The 21,664-nt window shown below is 35.4% G+C and overlaps 1 protein-coding gene and 1 pseudogene across 1 annotated transcript in view; both read left to right on the top strand.

Moving 5' to 3' along the window:
• Positions 1-21,664, top strand: part of LOC122046500 — a 58,818-nt gene that overhangs the window by 30,142 nt on the left and 7,012 nt on the right. The window contains exons 8-11 of the mRNA XM_042607221.1: positions 3,700-3,771; positions 5,057-5,194; positions 10,099-10,254; positions 18,529-18,633. Of these exons, the coding sequence (XP_042463155.1) occupies positions 3,700-3,771; positions 5,057-5,194; positions 10,099-10,254; positions 18,529-18,633 (471 nt within the window). The remainder of the gene's footprint in view (positions 1-3,699; positions 3,772-5,056; positions 5,195-10,098; positions 10,255-18,528; positions 18,634-21,664) is intronic.
• LOC122048037 lies at positions 897-3,492 on the top strand (annotated as a pseudogene).

Here is a 21,664-nt window from a genome sequence, read left to right as displayed (position 1 = left end):
CCAACGATGGTATCCATGTCTGAGAAATTTTTTAAAAGCAAAACAATAATAAATAAATAAATAAATATGGTTTGATAATATGATACAACTTTGAACTAAATATAAAAATATATTTTTGGTATATATTGGACACCAATGTGCTTGGTGGGGCCTCCTGTTGGACTCCAACCTGGTCATCACGATTGTCATGAAGATGGTCGTTGCCCTCTCTTGTGCAATACAGTAGTGACTTGAAGGTGTCAATGTTGGTGGAAGTGGCCATTAACCTTCTGTCGTGTCATTATAGGAGTTACTCAAATGGGTGATGCATTCCAATTAGGTGACTTGGGTTCAATGTTTGCTTGCTCGAATGTGAGATAAGATGTAGACACGAGCAAATCGAGAAAACAATTTTAATGGTGCAGACAGAAGAGCAATTGAGAAAGCATTTTTAATCTTTTTATTATTAGTATCGAGTTTGGTATTTAGGGTATTTTTGGTATTTTCTATCTTTTGTATTTTGGATTTTGAGTACGTTTAGGGATTTTAGCATTGTCAGTCCTTTTCCTTTATGTTAGGATTTATTTCCTTTTTTTGTATCTTAGGAGTTGGGGTTTATATAAGCGTCCTATTTAATATGTTGAGATAGTTTTTGATTAATGTTATTTTTAGCCACTGTCTCTTCCTTGGAATGATGAGTTTTTCCCTTTTTTTTTGGTATTCTTGCGTGAATCAATAGGGATTGAAGGTCACTTTTGGTATTCGTGCGTGGATTCGGTAGTCGCTTTCGGTATTCATGCGCGAATCAACAGATTCGATAGTTCGAATCTCTTCTGATATTCGTGTGTGAATCAATGGATTCGAAAGTTATCCGCTGTGTTAGTTTGGTATTAAAGCTAAGTTGATCTTGAGGAATCATGCCGCCGAGAAGACAACAACGTGTTGACGATATCAACAATGTGTACGAACGCAATATGGAGCAGCGAATGGATGGTAGGGTTTGTGGAATAGCTTGCTCAAAGGATGACGATGAGGTTTGAAAACTAAAATAAATGAAATATGGTCCAACGCATCACCAAGCAAGCTCGAATGTCAAAACGGGTGATGGAGAGGACGTTTATGCAGAGGAGGAAAAAAATTTTATTTATAAGAAAGAAGTGAATGACAAGATCGAAATATTTGGTGAGTCAGTTTATGACGAAGATGAGATCGAGTTAACCAGTAAATTTATGACAATGATGAGGTGGATGACGATAAACAAAAATCAGTTGTATTCGAGAGAATTTAGTTGTTTGAGGATTTTACTAGTCCACCCTTAATAGATGATGGTATGCTCGTATTCCTATCTCGGCCCTTCCTTCAAGGCATCACTTGCCGTTTCTAGGGTTTTAGATTTTTCGTCTCCCATGGATTTCGCCTCCCAGAACCGGAAGGCCGATGAGAATGATCCTTGTTCCGTCGGAGGCAACGCGGGCATATCCCCGTGCACCACGAATGTCTCAAAGAACATCGGCATGTGCTTAGCCTCCATGATCTATTGCACTACACCGGAGACGAGGGCCCAATCCCGTCGCCGGGGATCAGGGGGATCACGGACGGCGAGTTCTCGGGCTTGGAGCATGAGGTTGTGCCTGGCCTTGTTGAGAGCCTCAAGGTAATAACAAAATATTGTTCCGAGCGCATTGCACAGTATGCTTTTGGGTATGCTTACCTTAACAACAGGAAGAAAGTCACAGCAGTGCATAAGGCAAACATTATGAAGCTTGCTGATGGGTTGTGCTCGCCCTGAGGTTGCAACCAAATACCCAGGGATAAAATATAATGAAATCATAGTTGACTACTGTTGCATCCAACTTGTGTCAAAGCCTGAACAATTTGATGTTATGGTCACACCAAATCTTTATGGCAATTTACTGGCAAACACAGCAGCTGGAATTGCCGGAGGCAGAGGAGTTATGCCAGGAGGAAACGTGGGCCAAGAACATGCAATGTTTGGGCAAGGCGCTATAGCGGGCAACGTATGGAACCAAAAGCTGGTGTAGTAGAAGGCAAACCTAATGGCGCTGCTGCTCTCATCTGCCATGATGCTGTGGATCTGTGGTTCTCGTCGTTCGCTGATCGACTGGAGATTGCTCTCAAGAGGGTGATTGCAAAAGGCGAGCGCCGAACCAAAGACTTGGGAGAGAATTTTACCAAGTTGATACTAAATGATCGCCTTCCTGGGATACCACTTGATACTATTCTAAATTCAAGGGCGAATTTTTCCACCCTGAAGAGAATGATGCAGACACGAGCAAATGGAGAAAATAATTTTAATGATGCAGATAGAAATGCAAATCGAGAAAGCAATTTTAACCTTTTTTATTATTTTTTTGAGTTTGGTATTTAGAGTATTTTGATAATTTTTGTCTTTCGGATTTTGAATTTTAAGTTTGTTTAGGGATTTTAGGATTATGAGTCTTTTTCATTTGTGTTAGGATTTATCTCCTTTCTTTACATCTTAGGGTTTGTGGTCTATATAAGTGTATTTTGAGATAGTTGTTGATTAATGCTATTTTAGCCGCCGTCTCCTCTTTAGAATGACGAGTTTTTCCTTTTAACCCTTTTTGGTATTCTTGCACGAAACAACAAGGATTAGAAGGTTGCTTCTAGTATTTGTGCGTGAATCAACAGATTCGATAATTATCCGCTGCGTCACAAGAGGTGAGAAAGTTTATAGTGGTGGTTGTGGGTGATCTAGATGGTTGAACATGGCTAGCACCAAAGTAGAAGGGGGTGTTTTTAGCATATCCAACCGCTTGTAAAAATTTAGTGTCAGTGCAGTGGCAGCAAATCTTGATGAAGGCTAAGCTAGAGGTGATGTGGTCTGGTAAGAGATGTACTAAGAGAATTTAAAGAGCTAATCGTTGGGTACTTTTTCTCCTAAGACTCCATCCACAACAGATAAGAATACTAGGATCAAAACTCTTAGAATTAGAAGAAAACTAGTAATGACTCTTAACGTATGATGATCTTTTCGGTCTTCCTTTTGCAAGAGAATAGGATCATATGTCACACAAGTTCCAAATTGATTCAAACCTTGGGAAGAGTCTCAACCACCAAGAGGCATAGGCTTAATGGTGATTGTCTTTGTCAATAATCAATAAAGACAATCAACGAAGAACCTATTCACTTGTTTCCCAAATAGCTTTTGCATCCCTCCTTGAGATCCCTTGTGCATTTCACCGTTATCTTCCATTACTTATGCTAATGTTGTTGACAACATCAATTCTGTTCACATTGTAGTTATTTGAGGTGAGACAAACAATATGACATCTTCAGTTGATTATGGATTATCTTTATGGAGGCAGTTTGTGTTCTTGTAGCTTAATGATGTCGTAGATGACTGTCAATTCTTGTATGAATAACATCTAGGAGGCATGGGATGGGGTGCGGTTCCAATTCATGGGGCCTCAAGATCACTTAAAGAATAAAGCAGATAAAGAGAAAGTTGGAGCCATTTTGAAAAAGTAGCAAAATGTGGAGAAGGGAGGGGGATGCATCATTATTTTATTTGTATGCTAATTTGCTTCCACAATTTTAGTAGAGTTCCCTATTGTCCGTACTGTGGCTTTATATTCAGATACAATTTTATTTTATCAAGTAAAAATTTGAGCTTATTCGTTTCTTCTTAGTTCTTGAAGTTATTTTGATTGTTGGAGTTGGATTTACTTGTTCTAGGAATCTATGAGGTATGATCAACTCCGGGACTTGGTTGCTAAACGGAAACTTGGTTGGGAACACCTTCAGGATGTGAGTACAATACTCATTTCAAATGTTTTGGATAACTTAGAATATTTCCAGGGTAAAATTTGTTCGTAAGTCTATCTGGTGCTATTGTTTCTTGTTCTATGTACAATACATTTGATTAAAGAATGTGTTCAAAATGTCACTTCCATGTTGGTGCTTCATCAATTTTTATGAAATTATGCCAGATTGCCTCTAATATTGTGTCATCTGAGGAGCATTAGTTGTTCCAGGATTTATGAAACCTCTTGCTTGCTATTTCATAGAATTACGTTTTTGTAACTTGGGGCCATGAGTAATAAAGATGGAGTTCTATTCAAGTGGAAAACCATCTCGTAAATATTGGGAAGGAGTTCTCTTCTTTCTTCATTTGTAAATGAAAATACTTAACTGTAAGGGCATCTGGTTCCATCTGAACCAATAGATCTGATCGATTTCTTTTGACAAAATAATTAGTAACCTCAAGATATCAAGGTTCAATTGAAATTAAAATGCTCTATTCTGGAATATTTTGTTTGTTTTGACCAATATCAACATGTAAAATTGGTTTTCTAAATATTATTATTTTTTAATTGAGATAAAATATTAATATTAAAAAAAATCTCATTTAATTTAAAAGCAATATAGGTTCATCTTTTTTTGGTTATTTTGGTCTTTAGTAGAAACCAAACAGATCTGGAATTTAATTGTAAATTCCCTAAAATGAATCCATCCAAAGTTTTTATGTAAGAAATCACAACTAAAGTGGAATATCTTAGCTCGGTTTGACTAATAATAAGTACTTTTAATTTGTTAGTTTTTTTTAAAGAAATAAAACAAAACATTAGTTAGGTAAGTTAATTTAAACTAATAGGACTTCTCATTTTTTGTTCCGATTGGTTTGCTATTGGGTAGATACCAAGCCAAACTGAAATTTATTTAGAAATTCATTAAACTTAACCAAATTGACTTTCTTCTAAGTGGCCAGAAGGGTAGATTGCTAACTGTAATGAGCTAAAACATCCCAATAATCAGATTGCATGTCTTAGTTTTTGATAAAATATGTACATTCTATTCTATAATATATAATTTAGATTTTTAATGTGTGCATTCTGCATATCTTATTTGAAATTCACTATTCTCTTTTCTTGCATTAAATTGAAAATTCAACTTGCTTATTTTTTATTTTAACCCTCAAAATTTCTGGCAACAATGACATGTCTGGTTGGTTATCATCCATGCTAGTATACTTGAAATCCATGAGGATGTTCATGTTGTCCTATCTTATTCTTATTCCTTTTTATGTTCTTAGGCTCTAATCACGCTGGATCCTGGTCGTGCAAGGAATGATCCAATAATTGTTAAAAATATCCCTTATTACAGGGCAAAGAAGGCTCTTGAGTCTGAAGTAATGAAGATTGATGTTCCACCTCGCCCACAAAATTGGGGAGTAAGAACCATAGTTTTTTTTTATTATTATGTTTGCATAGATCCCATTGCATATCTTGTTTAATTTTGTTGCCTGATCTAAATTTACCTGAATCGACAGAAAGGATATTTATTGGATTGCAAAAGATAGAAAATGCAGACTTGAGGAATATAGATGCATAACAAATGAAAATGAAAAGATTTTTGTTGATAATGCAGTTAAGGAAAGATGGTTTTTTTTTTTTATAAACTCTTTACTGAGCATTTAAAACTAATTTGGTTTTAACGAGATTAACAACTATGGTAAATTTAGGAATCATAGATTTGTTCCATAGTTTAGATTGAGGTTAAAGTAATTTTAAAGAAAATGAAGGTAGAAAGTGGAGGTGTAGATTGATTATTTTCCTATTAAAGTTTGGAAGAGTTTGGAAATAAGTTATAATTTTGTTAACTAAGTTGTTTAATAGAATTTTGAGAATTAATATGGAATAAAAGAAAAGACTTTTAGAACCAATTTACTAGTATAAAGGCAATATACAATTTTTTTAATCATAAAGGTTCAAGTTGACTAGTTATCATCATAAAACTTTGGAAAGAGTTATTGCAATGAGACATACATTTCTAAGAATGGATTTGGTTTCACATCTCGAAGATTAATTGTAGATGTTTTTTATTTAGTATGAAAACTTTGAAGAAACATAGTGAAGAAAAGAAGAGAAGGATTTGCATTTGATAGCATCCTTATACAACTATTCTTGTTGGTTTTTTAAGGAGAAAAAAAAAAATTTAGTTGTTACATTGATGTGATAAAAGATATGTATTATAATGGTGTCACTGGTGTCAGAGTTATTGAAAGTTGACTAATTGTTTTCTATAGCTCTAGGTTTACTTTCTCTAAGTCCTTATCATTTTTTTCCATTATTACTAGAAGAACAAATTGTATTCATGAAAAATTTCCTTGGTTATATTATTTGCGGATAATATTGTCGAGTAATGAGAATGGATTGAATTAAATTTGATGCTTGAATCATGTAAGAAAAATTAGAAACTAATTTTTTTACAGTAAATGGGAAAACAGTTAATTTAGTAATAAGAAAAGGATCAAATAGTTGAGATGAATGTGCATGAGGGGTCTGTAATAGGTTTGGATATCATGTATCTAGGATTTAATAGAAAGGAGATATTGATAGAATATATTATTAATTAGATAAGGACTGCATACTCATAATGAAGAGAAGATGCTGGAGACTTTTGTGATTGCTATATTCTATCAATTAGTTTGGCTGATGCAAAGCAACACATTAAACGTTGATGTAAGATGAAATATATAGAGCTGTTATAAAGGACAAAATAAAAATATTAATATCTAAAAACAATTAAGCGTAGTTTGATTTGATGATAAATTGATTGAACATAGCTTGTAAACAGATATTTATAATTAAAAGAGTTGAATCTGTTAAAGTGATAGTGCAAGAGGTGGTAATAGAGGGAAAACAAACTAATTAATTAAAAATGATATAAATTAATTAAAATGTTATTAGTGATATAGCCTTCCATGAAGCCAATGAAAAAAGAAGACCCCACCACCAACGAAGAAGAAAGACTGACGTTGCCCACCTTCAATACTTACGACAAATACAAGTTGATGATGATGAGCAAGGATATCACCATGGATATACATTGGAATTTGTTCTAAACTATGCACATGGTTCAACCTTAGTAGTATGAATTATATCTGCATATTTTGCATTTTTGTCATTATTTTAACTAAATATAAGAAAACCACCAACATTCGCTGCAAGTCAAGCTGTCTAAACTTATAAAGTTTAATCTTAATCTTTTTTTTATGGCTTCTAGAAGTGGGACACATGATTTTTCTATAGCTATAAGTTTACAATAGCGTTCACCTCAAAGTCATTATCATTTTGATATTAATATTAGATAAATTAACTAATAAATCATATTCAAGATAAATCTTCTTGATGTAATAATGTGTTGACCAATGAGTGTATATAAGAAAAATTTAGAAACAAAAACTTTTAACATATTTTGAAATAAAAAAATATAAAATGTGATTTTGGTAAAAGAAAAAGAGTTGTTGAAATAATTAAGATGACTAAAAATGAAACCATTATAAGACTATTGTCAGATCCACCATACTTTATGGTTCTGTTGTTGAGCTAGGAAAGCTAGTGTACCAGAGTTGAGAATGATAATGAGGATACATGGAATTATTAGAATGGATAAAATGATGAATACTAATATTTGTGATAAATTAGGTACTTTAATAGATTGAGATGACATGAAAATGTTGAAAAGAATTCATAATTAGAAGAGTTGAATCTATTGGAGTGGAAAGTTGATGCAGGAGGAATCGATAAATTATTATTATTATTTTCGGTAATTTTTAATTTTTTAGTATTTAGGTGTTTTTGGTATTTTTGATAGTTTTTATATTTTTAAAATTTTGAATACATTTAGGGATTTTAGGATTGTGATTTTTTTTCCTTTTTTGTTAGGATTCCATTCATTTATTTACAAGTTAGGAAGTAGAGTCTATATGTTGGACTTTATTTCATTTCTTTGTGTCTTAAGGTTTAGAGTCTATATAAACATGTGTTTAATTGTTTAAGGGACAATCCTCGTTAATATATAATAATTTTTTTTTTCGGAAAGATTTGGAGGACGATGGTTTTCTCTTCTTGCCTTCTCAAACCCCCATTCTCGTCAGTTTATAGGATAATCACTATCCTGCCTGACATTAGTTGGTATTAGAACCGACAGTGTCTGATTGAGGAAGTCGTCAATCCAATGGAAGGTTGTCGTGGTCATAGTCGCAACAAGGTTCCAATTGAGGAAGCTGAGCTGAAAGCTGAGGTTCTAATGTCATACCATGAAACTTTAGAAAAAAGTAATAGAAAAAAGATAATGAAGGAGACCACGGTGACTGAAAATCAATTTGGGTTCATGCCGGAAGGTCAACAATAGAAGCTATACATCTTCTTAGACAATTAATTGAAAAATATCGGGAGCAAAAATAAGATCTACATATGGTATTCATTGACTTAGAAAAAACGGAGAATTCCTAAAAAGAGAGGTGTGAGTGTAATATATATTGAATTAATTAAGGATATGTATGAGGATGTAACGACTAAAGTAAAGGCTTAGTAACTAAAACATTTCTAATAAAGATAGAGTTACATATATGATCAACTCTAAATCCCTATCTTTATACACTAATTATGGACAAACTTATTGTACACATTCAAGACAGTACCATGGTGTATGTTGTTTGCAGATGATATTATTTTGGTAAATGAAACATGTGAAGGAGTAAATGCTAAATTAGAATTTTGGCGGGAAACACTAGAAGAGAAAGGTTTTAGGCTTAGTAGAATAAAGACAGAATATATGGAATTTAAGTTTAGCAATATTAGACATAATGAGATAATTGTTAAGATAGGAGATGACGAGTTGCCTGGAACCTAGAGTTTTATATATTTAGGATCATTTTTATAAAATGATGGAGGGATTGAAAGTGATGTCTTACATAGAATACAAGCAGGATGGTTGAAATGGAGGAGAGTGTCGGGTGTTTTATGTGACCGTAAAGTACCTCTAAAAATTAAAGGAAAATTCTACAAAACGGCAGTTAGACCTACTATGTTATAAGGAGCGGAATGTAGGGCTATGACTCGAGCACATGAGCAGAAGATGAGAGTTGTAGAGATGAGAATGCTAAGGTGAGTGTGTGAACATACGAGAATGGACAGAATAAGAAATGAGAGCATTAGAGGGAAAGTCAGAGTTATATCTATTTTGGAAAAACTCTGAGGGACACGTTTAAGATGGTACGAGCATGTACTTAGACGATCAATAAATATTCCAGTTAGATGATGTGAAACTATGACAAACACGTATATCAAATGAGGAAGAAGAAGACCAAAAAAGACTTTTAGCAACAATAAAATAAGATAAAATTTATTTATGTATAGATGATGATATAATGGGAGATAGAGTTCAATAGCGTAAAAAGATTCATATAGCCAATCCAACTTAGTGGGATAAATCTTGGTTGTTGTTTTAGTAGTAGTATTTAATGTATTTTTGGTATTTTTTGATAATTTCTATCTTTCATTTTTTTGGATTTTGAGTTCGTATAAGGTTTTTAGGATTGTTAGTATTTTTCCTTTTTATTAGGATTCCTTTCTTAAGAATTAGGGTTTATATGCTGGGATTTATTATTATTATTATGTTTTTGTGTTTTAAGATTTAGAGTCTATATGGACATATGTTTAACTGTGTTTATCTGTTTGAACAATAATCCTCGGTTAATATACATTAACTTTTTTTTGAAAAGATTTGGAAGACGACGATTATCTCTTTTTGCGTTCTTCTCAAACCCCCTTTCTGATCAGTCCTCAGGATAATCACTATTCTGTCCGGCGTCAAAGGTAGAAGGAATTAAAATTATAGTCAATCTTATAAAAGTTAATTTAATATTTTTTAACGTTACGTAGTTTGGAATAGAAGTCAATGGAGGGATGAGATTCATGAAATTGATCCTAAATAGTTGGGATAATCACGACCTGATGACTTGCTGATTATGATGGTTCTTTTGAATACAAACTACTAGACTAACAAGCAAAACCATGTGAAAAATTGCTCCAGCTTCATCACCACATTTCTTCTAAGCTGTAGTCCATCAATATTTTTTTTCTTTTATTTCCTTGTTTGATGAAACTAGGACTTTGTGTATAAGGTTGATACCTGATATACATATTCAGTCTCTTATTTCAAGGATCCTTTCTGCAAAATGTAAGGCATATTGGTAGTGATACCAATGGAATTGGTCGCTCCTAGACCAAACCATTCTTTGATTTATACTACTTGGCCAATTAATTCAGTTTATGAGAATTTCTCCAGGAGTTAGATCTTCCACTACATGCCTCTTCATGGACGGAGGAGGAGCTTAAAGATCCAAACAAATTACTGGAGATGACCTCCCTTCTCACTGCCCAAAGAGAAATTGCAGACAAAATATTGGATGCACAGTGGGAAGCAAAATGGCGCCAAGATAAGGTATTGTTCATATTTGAATTTTGCTTTGTTCTGCCACATGCTGTTACATATTTTGTAAAGCACATGGTGTTATAACTTCCATAATATCTACATTATAATAGATGGATTGAAACCTGAGTTGCATAAGATTAGCTTGAAACATACACACTCCACTTCAAGAGTGGTTCCTACCTTTTTAATGTTAGTCACAATAGAGGAAATAAAAGATAGATTCAAGGGACTTTGAGCTGTAGAAATGGATCAGGGTAGCGGAACTAATATGCAAAGATGCTGTAATGCCCTCCTGTAATTAATAAGAGGTTTCATTTGCCTTTTATATTATGGGAAATAAACATTAAATTGTTATGTAGGAAGAGGAAGAGGTGGGGGAGAGGAGGGACAAACTTGATTACTTGGTTAAGGAAAAGTGGAAAGCAAAATGAGTGGGAATGCCACTAATTGCCAAATTACCTTCTCCATCATCCTTCCCAACCCATTTTTTGCATATGCTCCAGGGTAGCATAATCACCCTCATGGCCGGAGGTTACCTCTAGCCCAAGAGTGGTGGTGTTAATGTGATCTTGAGTAGCCCCAATGTTTTCAAATAAGGTAAAACATAAATGAAATTTGGAGCTTAAAGTAGGCCCCCCTACACCTATGCTCCCTCTCTTAGATAGGGATTTTAAAAGATAAGTTTTATCATAAAGGCTAGAAATCTAAGTTTCTAACTTAAACCTTACCTTTTTCCCCCTTCGACGTCAAAAACATTGCACCATTCAAATTATATCTCATGAAATACTACAAAAATCATGAAAAAGTATTATAAACTTACATTTCATAACCTTTATAAGGGTAAAAAATAAAACTACAAGTTTAATCCATCAAAAACAGTTTGAAACTTTTGAATCTAAAGTTTTTGCTTTGACCCAGTAGACTCAAACTTATTACTAGTGATAACTAAAGTAGTCATCAATCAGGTGCTAAGTTCGGAAATGCATTAAGAGTTCATAAAAGCTTAAAAATTCATGAAATTTGATAAAGACATTTGTTTTAAGTCAATTTATCAAGGAGAAAATTGTTTTTCCATGAAAAGCATCTTAATTTTTAAAATTGACCAAAAACTTGAAATTCCCAAAAACATGCAATTGTGTATCACTTTCAAAGATTTTGTTTTGATCTATTATGTTTGAAAACAACCCTTAGTTTTCAAAATGTTAAATTATATTTTTCAAAACAAAGTCTCAAACTATGATCTTAGCACCCAATAGATGCATTAAATATATTGGTCTTCTCCATGATTGGTCAATAATTACTAAGTTTGATACTATCTATGGTTCATCATGCCGCCTCAAGCAATGTGAACCATTACCTTCATACTCAATGTCCAATACAAAAATCATATTTTACCTAGGGTCTGTGTTGTTAAAGGTGCGCCCGAGGCGCGCCTGAGGCGTCAGGCGCACAAGGTGCCAGGAAAAAAATCTTTTCCCATGCGAGGCGGGCGCCGTTCGTCAGGCGCGCGCCTGGGTGCGCCTAGGGCGCCTTCGCACCTCAACAGAGGCGCAATGAGGCGCGATCACGGGCGCGATTGCAGGCGCGATCGTGATCAATATCTAGATTCTTAACAAAAAAAACCATGAATTAGGGCACGGGGAGAAGAAAAGAATGCAAGAAGGGAAGAAGAGAACGCAAGAAGAAGAAGAAAGGGATAATAGAGAAGAAGAAAAGAACGCAAGAACTAAGAAGAAGAAGAAACATGAACCGTTCGCCGCCGCGGTTGCTGAGTCGCGCCGTCGCCCAACCTAGGAAATGCTTGTCCTGATTTAAGAAAATAGACTTTGACAAGTCATGAAGATGATAAATTTCTCGAAAAAATAGTAGTGTGACATTAATTGCATCGTTTCTGAAAAATGATCCACCACCACATAGATTGAATCATTTCCTTTTTGTGTGTACTTGGCAATCCAAGGACAAAATCCATACTTATGTCAGTCCCCTCCACATACAAGCCAACTTCTTTTCACAGGGAGGACCAAATATAGAATATTGCTGCGAGTCGTAAAGTCCTATCTCTTCCCACATGCCTTTCACCATGCAATTCTATTATAATTTTGAGATGCAAGCTGCCATTTAGGACACATAACAGAATGCCTTTGAAAAGAACACCATCCTGAAAAAGGAAATCTGTGCACTTCCTTGCTTGCACACTTGCCAAAATAGGAGAAAAGAAAAGAAAGGATAAGTAATATGCAAATCCTTAACTGATTCAAAACCTAGTACTTCTACAGTCAGTCGTGATTCACAACACGATTGATAACTCCAGCCTTATGTTTGATGACAAATGTGAATTGTTGTAAATAAGCCGCCGAAGATGCGTGACGACCCATCACCTTTACGTTGACCATTGATATGTTTGAGGGTGTTATGGTCAGTGTATGTAACAAATTCATGCTGGAATAAATAATGATGCCAGTGTTTTACAACTTGAACAACTATGTAGAAATTCAAATTGTATGTACTATAATGTGCTCGGGAGCTAGATAATTTCTCATTGTAATATGCTACAGTCGGTCATTTTGACTCATATTTACCCTAATGCCAACTTTTGAAGCATCACAATGTAATTCAAATGGCTGAGAAAAATTTAGGAATACCAAAACAGGGGTCAGACATGCTTTGCTTGTCATGGGAGGCATGACACTATTTATTTAATAAAATGCATAGAAAATGATGCCAACCCATGAAACCCACGACCTAAGTAATGATCCGAGTTTAGGGCTAATTTCGGACTGCTTCAACCTTCGAATCATCCACTGATAGGCTATCCTTGGACACAACATAACCCAAAAACAACACCAAATATGATAGAAAGACACTTGGCTATCGCCACATAAAATTGCTCCCTTTGTAACACAAGACCGACTTAATATGGTGAATGTTTAGTTCGGGGATGAGCACTATAAATCAAAATATCGTCAAAATATATGACAACAAATTTAGTGATAAATGGACGCAGTGCTTAGTTCATCGCCCTCATGGATGTGCTAGGACATTCGACAGAGAAGGGCATAACCAACGACTTATAGAGGGCTTCTCGCATCTTAAATGTTGTCTTCCACTCGTCACTTGGTTGGATCTAGATGATTCAGTGGTATCTACTCTTTCAATTTAATTTACTAAACACTGTCGCACTACTAAGTTGATCCAGCAAGTCATCTAGCCTCAGAATAGGAAACCAATATTGTATTGTTATTCTGTTTATGACCCGACTATCGACACATCTACCAAGACTCATCTTTTTTTAGTGTGAGCAAAGCAGGAACACATAGACTCAAGCTCTCGCAAATTTTCCCTTTTGCGATCAAGTCCACTACTTGGCTATGCAATTCCTCATACTTGCTGTAGTGAGGTCCATTCAGTAGATTTGCTCTCGGAACTAAATCGATTTGACGTTGCATATCCCATAATGGTGGTTACTAAGGTTTAAAATCTCGACCAGTGCCGAGGTTCCGACCTCGGACCGGAACGATACAATTTCAGTATCATATCGTGCCATCCTGATATAATTTCGGTATTTTTTAAATATAAATATAAATGTATAGTAATATGTTGAATTTATATTTTAATATTTTCTCATAAGATGATACCTATTAAATTTTTATAAAAAATATTTTAAAAATAAGTAATTCTTAAAATTTAAAGCTAAATTTAAAATTATAAAAATAGTTATAAAATTATTTGAAAATTTGAAATTATTTTTTTTATGTATTTGTAAATTTTTAATTTTAAAAAATTTATTTGAAAAAGAATTATATATATGTTTTTTAATTTTTTAGATTATTTTAAATTTATGTTTAATTTTAAAATTATTTAAAAAATTTTAAATTATTTTATAAAATTTTAAAATTATTTAAAAATTTGAAATAATTTTTAATATTTTATAATTATTATTAATAATAGTTTATTTATAAAAAATAGATATTTAAAAAATAAAAAATTAACTAAATCAGAAAAATTAAAAAAAATCACGGTTGCGGTGCCTCGAGGAGATCATCGCTACATCGCGATCACTACGTAGAGTTTTAGGAATTTATAATATTTTATTAGAAATTTTTAGAATTTTAAATTAAATTTTATATATTTTAATGGGTTAATTTAATTATGATTTAAAAAAATATTTGATTATTTATTTAAGACCCCTCCCGCGAGGCCGCGAGGGTCATGCATCCCCTTCCGCGTTGCAGGTGGGTCGCGCGGCTCCTTTCGCGCGGCCACGTGGGTCACGACACCCCTCCTATACGGCCACGAGCATCGCAAAGCCCTTCCTGCGCGGCTACGGGTGTCGCGACACCCTTCCTTCGGGGCCGTGGGGGTCATGATGCACCTTCGACGTGGCCACAGGTGTCGCGACGCCTCTACGGCTGCTGCGGGCTGGTGCCGGTGTCGATCAGTGGGAGGAATGAAATGTTTCGTCCGTTTTGGCCATTTCGACTGGCTCAACACGAGATCTCAAACCCTGTTGGTAACTCCTTTGGCAAATCGATAGGAAAAACATCAAAAAATCGCATGACAACATCTGAAATAGTTACTTTGGGACTCGCCTCGCCTCGCCTCGCCTCGCCTTGCCTCTGTCAAATAGAATAAATACCATGCAAGATTCTTCCATTTCGTCTTCAAACTTAGATAATAGATTAGCTTTTGGTTTACAAGTGGTAGGCTCTTTTGTGGGTAGCAACATAATTTTTTTTTTGATCGGAACATGAAACTATTAGTATGGTTTGGACGATCACGATGTACTAGTCTGTCATATTACCTTGGTTTCCCCAATAGTAGGTGGCATGCATCCATGGTTACCACATTGTACCAAATTTGATCTTTGTAATTTTTTCCAATACGAAATCAAAGCTGGTTCAAAGACTCGTACCTTTCCTTTTGCAACCAAGCGAGTTTAGAGGGCTTGGGGTGTTCAGTCTTGACGCTCACTTTTTATATTAAATCTTTATACACCACATTTTCACAACTTCCTGAATTAATCGTGAATTTATGCACATTTGGTTCGTAGTCATTTGTCATCCGTCCCTTTTGGTGCAAGATAAGATTGCCACACCACCTCACATACTCCTGTTCTGCTACGTTATCATTATCTCCTTCATTCTCTTCATGAACATTTTCATTTCTGCCAATAGTTTTATGTGTGCCCATCATCAATGAAGGTCTCTTGCCATCCCTTTTGCAATCTTATACCTGGTGTCCCGATTCACCATAGCCATAACATTTGACATTGCTTCTGGGGTTAGGGTTACTATATGAGGAAGGAACGCTTTTCAAATATGTTTTTGTAGTTTGGCCCAAGAAATAATTTTGGCCTTGGTTATTCTTGAACATTGAAGTTTATTTTATTGCCACTGTGTGCTGGCACACCCTCTTAATTGGGTCGCCACTAAGTGCACCTTACGATCTTTTGGAACCTCCACATTAGCTATCCAATCTAGAAACTCAATTTGTAGGTTGTCATAGAATTCAGGGATATCATTACGAATCTGAGCCTTCCACTGTTGATTGTTATCATGCATATGGTCAATTGATATTGTTGGCCTCCATCTAGGTTGTTGGAGCTGCCTGGCCTAAAGGTGGTCCTCCTTTGTCTCAAGGCCCTTTTCCACATGTTGTGGACTAGGATCCTGATTCAAATTCAAGTTTCCAAGTTACATCGTGAGCCTGATGAATTGTTCTTGCATGTGCTGTTGTATTTATTGGAGTCGCTCCGCAATTTGTTCACGGTCATGAACTTCCTCTAGTAGTGTCACTCATTGATCTTTTATAGATGACATATCGTAGGAAGCATAACTTGACTTTGATACCAACTCATGTAGTGGAAGTGAATGCAATTGGAATCAAATTTTGATTTTCCTAGGTAGATTTATTGCAAAATAAAATTCTAATAAAAAAGAAAAAAACCCAAATTTAAAAGTATGACTAAAGGAATTTACCTGAAAATTCATCAATTTGGACACTTTTTGCCTTTTTTGGCCTTATAATGATCCCAACGTGAGGTATCTTGTAGCACATCATTTTGCCTCCGTTATTCCCTCATGAATTTCAATTAGTTTTTCTAATAGCTCCTTTGCACATTTATATCTTTCAACTCAGTTGATCTCATGTCTGCCAAACACACTTAGTAGATGATGTTTAACTTTTGAATTTGCCATGTACTCCTTTTGCTTCTTGGTCCATCTATTATCTTCTAATTCTTCCTCCTCATTGTCCTTAGCTATTTCAAAACCATACTTCATGATTAGCATCATATCAAAAATGGTTTTAAAGAATGCCTCCATTCTTCTCTTCCATATAGTGCATTTGCCTTCAAACCTAGGTGGATGAATGTTGGAACCGATCATCTTTTCTTTGGGGCTTTCCGGCAATTTGTCCAATGAGAAGCTCCTTGTCTCTGATTCCAAGTGTAGCTAACATTCTTGTATTTAGAGATTATAAAAACTTGTCAAGATGTTAGCTTGATTAGTTCAAATAATAAGCAATGAAAATAAAAAAAGAAAAGCAAACAATGGACACGAGCTTATAACGTGGTTTGATAGCTCATAAGCTTTTAGTTCACGACCTATTGATCATTCAGGTGAATCACCCCGAGCTCTCTCCTTGGTTAGCTACCAGAGGTGGAGAAATCTCTTCAAAGCATTTGTGGATTACAATAAAGCACAAGGGAAAGATTAATAAAAGATTACAGTGAACCTCAGAATTACTTAGAATATTGCTAGAAACGTTAAAATTCAACCCTCCATCGACTCTTCGTTTTGTAGCTTTCTTTTAACCTATTTAGCTTGTTCACTGTTACTTCTTAATGCCTAACACTCGATTGAAAATCTTCACTGTTGATTTGATCAATTTGGTCCACTGTTGCCATAAGTAAATCTAATCGTTGTTGTTTTATCAATGACTCTCCATGCTGGTACTATAGCAACAGTTGGCTGGAATTCATCATTAGTCAACTTATCCTTGATTAACCATGAACAAAACCATGATAAATCAACTCACACTGAGCCACAAATTAAATCATTTTGGTTGGCCATCTAGCCTCAGTTGATTGCAACTAGTTGACCAATAATTCATATTAATCGACTAGCATTACCACGATCTAGTTAGAAATCTCAAATCTCCTCATTTGGGCTTTGGGGGTTCACAAGCTGACTAATCCAGTCCATCAAGTTGATTGGACCATGTACCATGAACAAAGCTCCCTTTTGTTCAACAGTCGTTGAGGCCACGACTGCCATAAGTCAACTGCATTTAGTACCAATCAACTAGTACTCCAACTTCGACCACTTTTAAGGTCGAGTTCCCATATGTTAAGACATACCTTGCCTAAGTACATTTTCTCTCACCGCTCAACTCCCACGGAGTTGTGCATTTGCATTGAAGCCAACTTTCTTTAAGCCCCATGTCCTTTGGATACACCTCAACTCTTCTCTGTGTCATCCTTTATGCTTTTTCCTTCGAAGTCCACTTCTCCAGCTCAATTACTCAGATGCTCCTTGTCTAGTAATCCCTTGGATGTTCCACACCATCCTTCATCAATCTCCATGGACCTTGAGCCATTAGGTGTTTATCGACCTTGGCTGTGCTAAGTTATATCAATGTGTATTCCTTCAAATTCTGCAAGACTTAAATACACACATAAAACTAAAAGAATACTAACTTAAACTCTTTGCCTGCACATAACACCTATGAATGTTTCCAATCAACAAGGAAGCCGATTGCACTAATAGATGTTTCATTGGCTAGTAGTTCAAGATAATGTTTTATTTATACCTTTAAATAGGGGATAACTTAGATACGGTTTAAAAAGAACTGTTACTAATTTGTCATGTAAGGAATTGGAACTTTGGTGCTTAACTCGTCCTAAATTCATTATTATCTATTTACAATGCCTTGTGGCCATTATGATTGTATATGTGACAGTAATTGTGGCAAGTGCTTTGTCTTTATACTTTTATTCAAATATAATACACCTTTTGTTCTCTAAAGAGAAGAATTTTTCTTCTGAAAACTGCTTTGCTTTTTTTTTTTTTTTTTAAATTACTCTAAAAAGATTGGTGGCTGAAATCAATGGCCATTAACTTGAAACTGGAATCCCATGTTTAGTAACAGTGCTTATTCTTTCATATTATGGTTGTAACATGTTTGGGGTCCATTCTACTCTCTTTCCTGTTCCTAACATTATTTGTGTTATATCATTTTCCCATATATATATTTAAGCTAAAATGTGCCCTTTGATGTTAGCTCAATGATCTACTGAAGGAAAAATTACAACCATATATAAAGAATATTGAAAAGGGGGAACTTCAACAACCAATAGTGATAAGATCCAATGCTCAAGAAAAAAAGGTTAGTATTTATTCTCTATTTTAACAGGAGTACTTATATGGAAACACAATTTCTTACTATTATGGCCTTCTACAGCTTTATGATACTAAACTTCTTAGTTTTTCTTGAATGATTAAATCTCCCAGTTGTTTTCTTGAGTCCTCATTGTTGTCTTTGAGATTTATAAATATATTGAAATAAAGTATGATTAGGTTCTTCCATCCTATTTATGTGGAGTTCATTGGATTTCAAGATTCTGCATCTATGAGCATGTCTTTGTGGAGTTTATTTTAACAGTTCAATCTATTGGAAACCAAATCTGGCATTATAACTTTCTTATTTAGATCATTATCACTGGTAGCACTCGCAATGCACATGAAGATTTTCATAACAGTAGCGTGGTGGCTCTTAAATCATGAATTATTGGTTCAGGCCATACTACCTCTAAAACACAAGTGGTCTTGAATTGTGTGTATCACACAAGTGCTCTCTGTCCTGTGAGAATCTTTCTTTTAGTAGCAAGTGACCAAGACTCGCAAGGTTGGTCCATTTATTCTATTAAAATTTAACAGAAGCTATGCTCCCAATGGAGTTGCATTTTCTTACATAATGCAAGTCTTGCATTCCTCCGCTCCGGAGTCAAAAGAGATGATGGTTTTCCTTCCTTCACCAACCAGTCTACTTTTTTTTTAGTTTTCCTCTCTTGGACACTGCCTCACCGATACAGACACTGTTTGCCTGGCCTCATGACTTTTGTAGCACCTCCTTGCTGGCACTTGGGATTCTTGTCTCACCCTTGATTGCAGACTTCATATTTGCATTCCATCTCCACAAACAATCTCCTCCCACCCAATTCTTATGCTATCTCTAGGACTGCTGCTATTGCTTTTAGTTTCACTTCCAGTGGATAAGTGGGATCTGTAGTTGTCTTGAAGCCCCTTATCCACTCACTTCAATTATCGTGAATGACTCCTCCATATCCCAGCTTTACCAAAGAATGGAATATCCGCATCATTATTCACTTCTCATGAGTCTTGGTTTGGTGGCTTCTATTCTCCTCTTCTCGCTGTGATCTCCACTGCTCTGCATTTAGGAAGTTGTTAAACTATCCTCAAGCTTGCTACACCTGGCTTATTTGGTCAGCTGAAGTTTAGGCTGAATAAACTCTAGTTTCTCCATCTCCAAAGAGACTAGTAGATTGTCACGAATGCCACTGACCAGCGCTGTCCTTTCTTATGTTGCGCTTGATCCAGCCCCTCAGATCCATGTCGCTGAAAAATCTATTCTCTTGTTTCTTAAAACCCCCTGTTAAGTCCTTCATGCAAATGGACCATCGTTGAACATGTGCATGGTAGTTTCATCCTTCTTCAGACATTCCAGACACGAGCTTTCATTAGAGATATACCTTTTGCACTGGTCTGTATTCAATGGGAGCTGATCGTGGAGTGTCTTCAATGAGAATGCACATAGTTGCTGAGGGCCAGGTACCTCCACACTTTGTGTCACACCCTGGAGGCATACTTGTCCTACGAAACGGATGGTACCCTGACAATGGTAGAAATACAACATGATACATGACCACATAGCTGATACAAGCACCACCATGCAAGATAATAATAACCAACTATCAAATGTAAAGATATACGAAATCCACTCAAACATAAAACTGAATAGACTGTGTGCCGGCACAACTTATACATAACAAATACCATAACCAAAATAGAATACCCAACAAGACAAAATCCACACACAAGTCAATTATTATATGAAATGAGTTTGGAAAACCAAAGTGCAAGCAAATGGAATACGAAGAAAAATGAGAAAACTCTTGATGTGACAGGAGATCGGCAGACAAGACCTCCAAGCAACTCCATATATCCTTTATCTGCTACTTGAAAGAACATAAATGAGGTAATGAGTCCAAATGACTCGACAGGTAATAAAAGATAGTGTATGATCAAGTGTAAAAAGATTCAAAGGTATACAGTCTCAAAGGTAATATCAACATAAATAACAGTAAGAATATAATAAATGCACATACCCCAATCTAATCCACCAAGTATAGAGTAATAGAGAGAAATAAATAAGAATTTGTGAAAGTACTACTTATAACCACATGAGCAACATGTATAGCATATACATACTAATAACATGTTTGCCAATATCAAGCACATGCAACAATCCGTTTCTCAAGCATATGTTGAAGGATCGGAAATGTGATAGAAGGGGGGGGGGGGGTTGAATATCGCACGTTAAAAATTATTTTCTTTTATCAAAGTAAACAGCGGAATAGAATAGTAAAAGCAATACAAGTGATTTGATTGGTTACTTAGTTCGGAGCCTATGTCGACTCCTACTCCATGATCCGCGATCCTTGATCGCACCGTTAGATAATCCACTAAAAATCTCCTCTCTGAAACCTTCGGAAAAGGTAATTCGTACTAGAGTTTTACAAGCAATTATGCAAGCTAAACTTAAATTTATTGATAAATAATATTTGATATAAAGATCGTCGGAGCTTGTTTATTGTCGTAGCTTGCGTACAGAAATGTAGATCAGTAGCAACACGAACACAGAGGAAGAAGATCAAAAATTTCGTTGAGTTGTACCATTGGCTCGGACCTCGAGGTCTTTTTATAAGTTGCATTCGGTCGACTGAGAAGACGTTCAGTCGACTAATTCGACTGATCAGTTAGGTCGACCGATCACTCTATTGATCAACTTATCACACAAATTTCCATCCTTCCCGAGGTTCGATTGTTGCCTCATTAATAGCATTTATTGTTCAGTCGACTGATCACTCTGATCAGTCGATCGATCAACTCAATTTCCATCTTCGCTGAGATCCGATCTTCGTGTCATTAAGTGCATTAATTGTTTGGTCGACCTGATTTGATTGACTGATCCTTGAAACTTCCTTCTTCGTTGCGATATGAATTTGCCACTTCATATACCAAAATAGGTTTGATCGATCGATCAACCGATCTGTGGGTTCGGTCGACCGATCCTCCTGACTACTAAGTTTGCTGTAGGATTTGAACTTGACTACATC

Source organism: Zingiber officinale, chromosome 2B (assembly GCF_018446385.1).
Source record: "Zingiber officinale cultivar Zhangliang chromosome 2B, Zo_v1.1, whole genome shotgun sequence".
Lineage (NCBI taxonomy): Eukaryota > Viridiplantae > Streptophyta > Magnoliopsida > Zingiberales > Zingiberaceae > Zingiber > Zingiber officinale.
The sequence above is the reverse complement of the archived record's forward strand: the minus strand, read 5'-3'. Positions and strand labels throughout refer to the sequence as shown.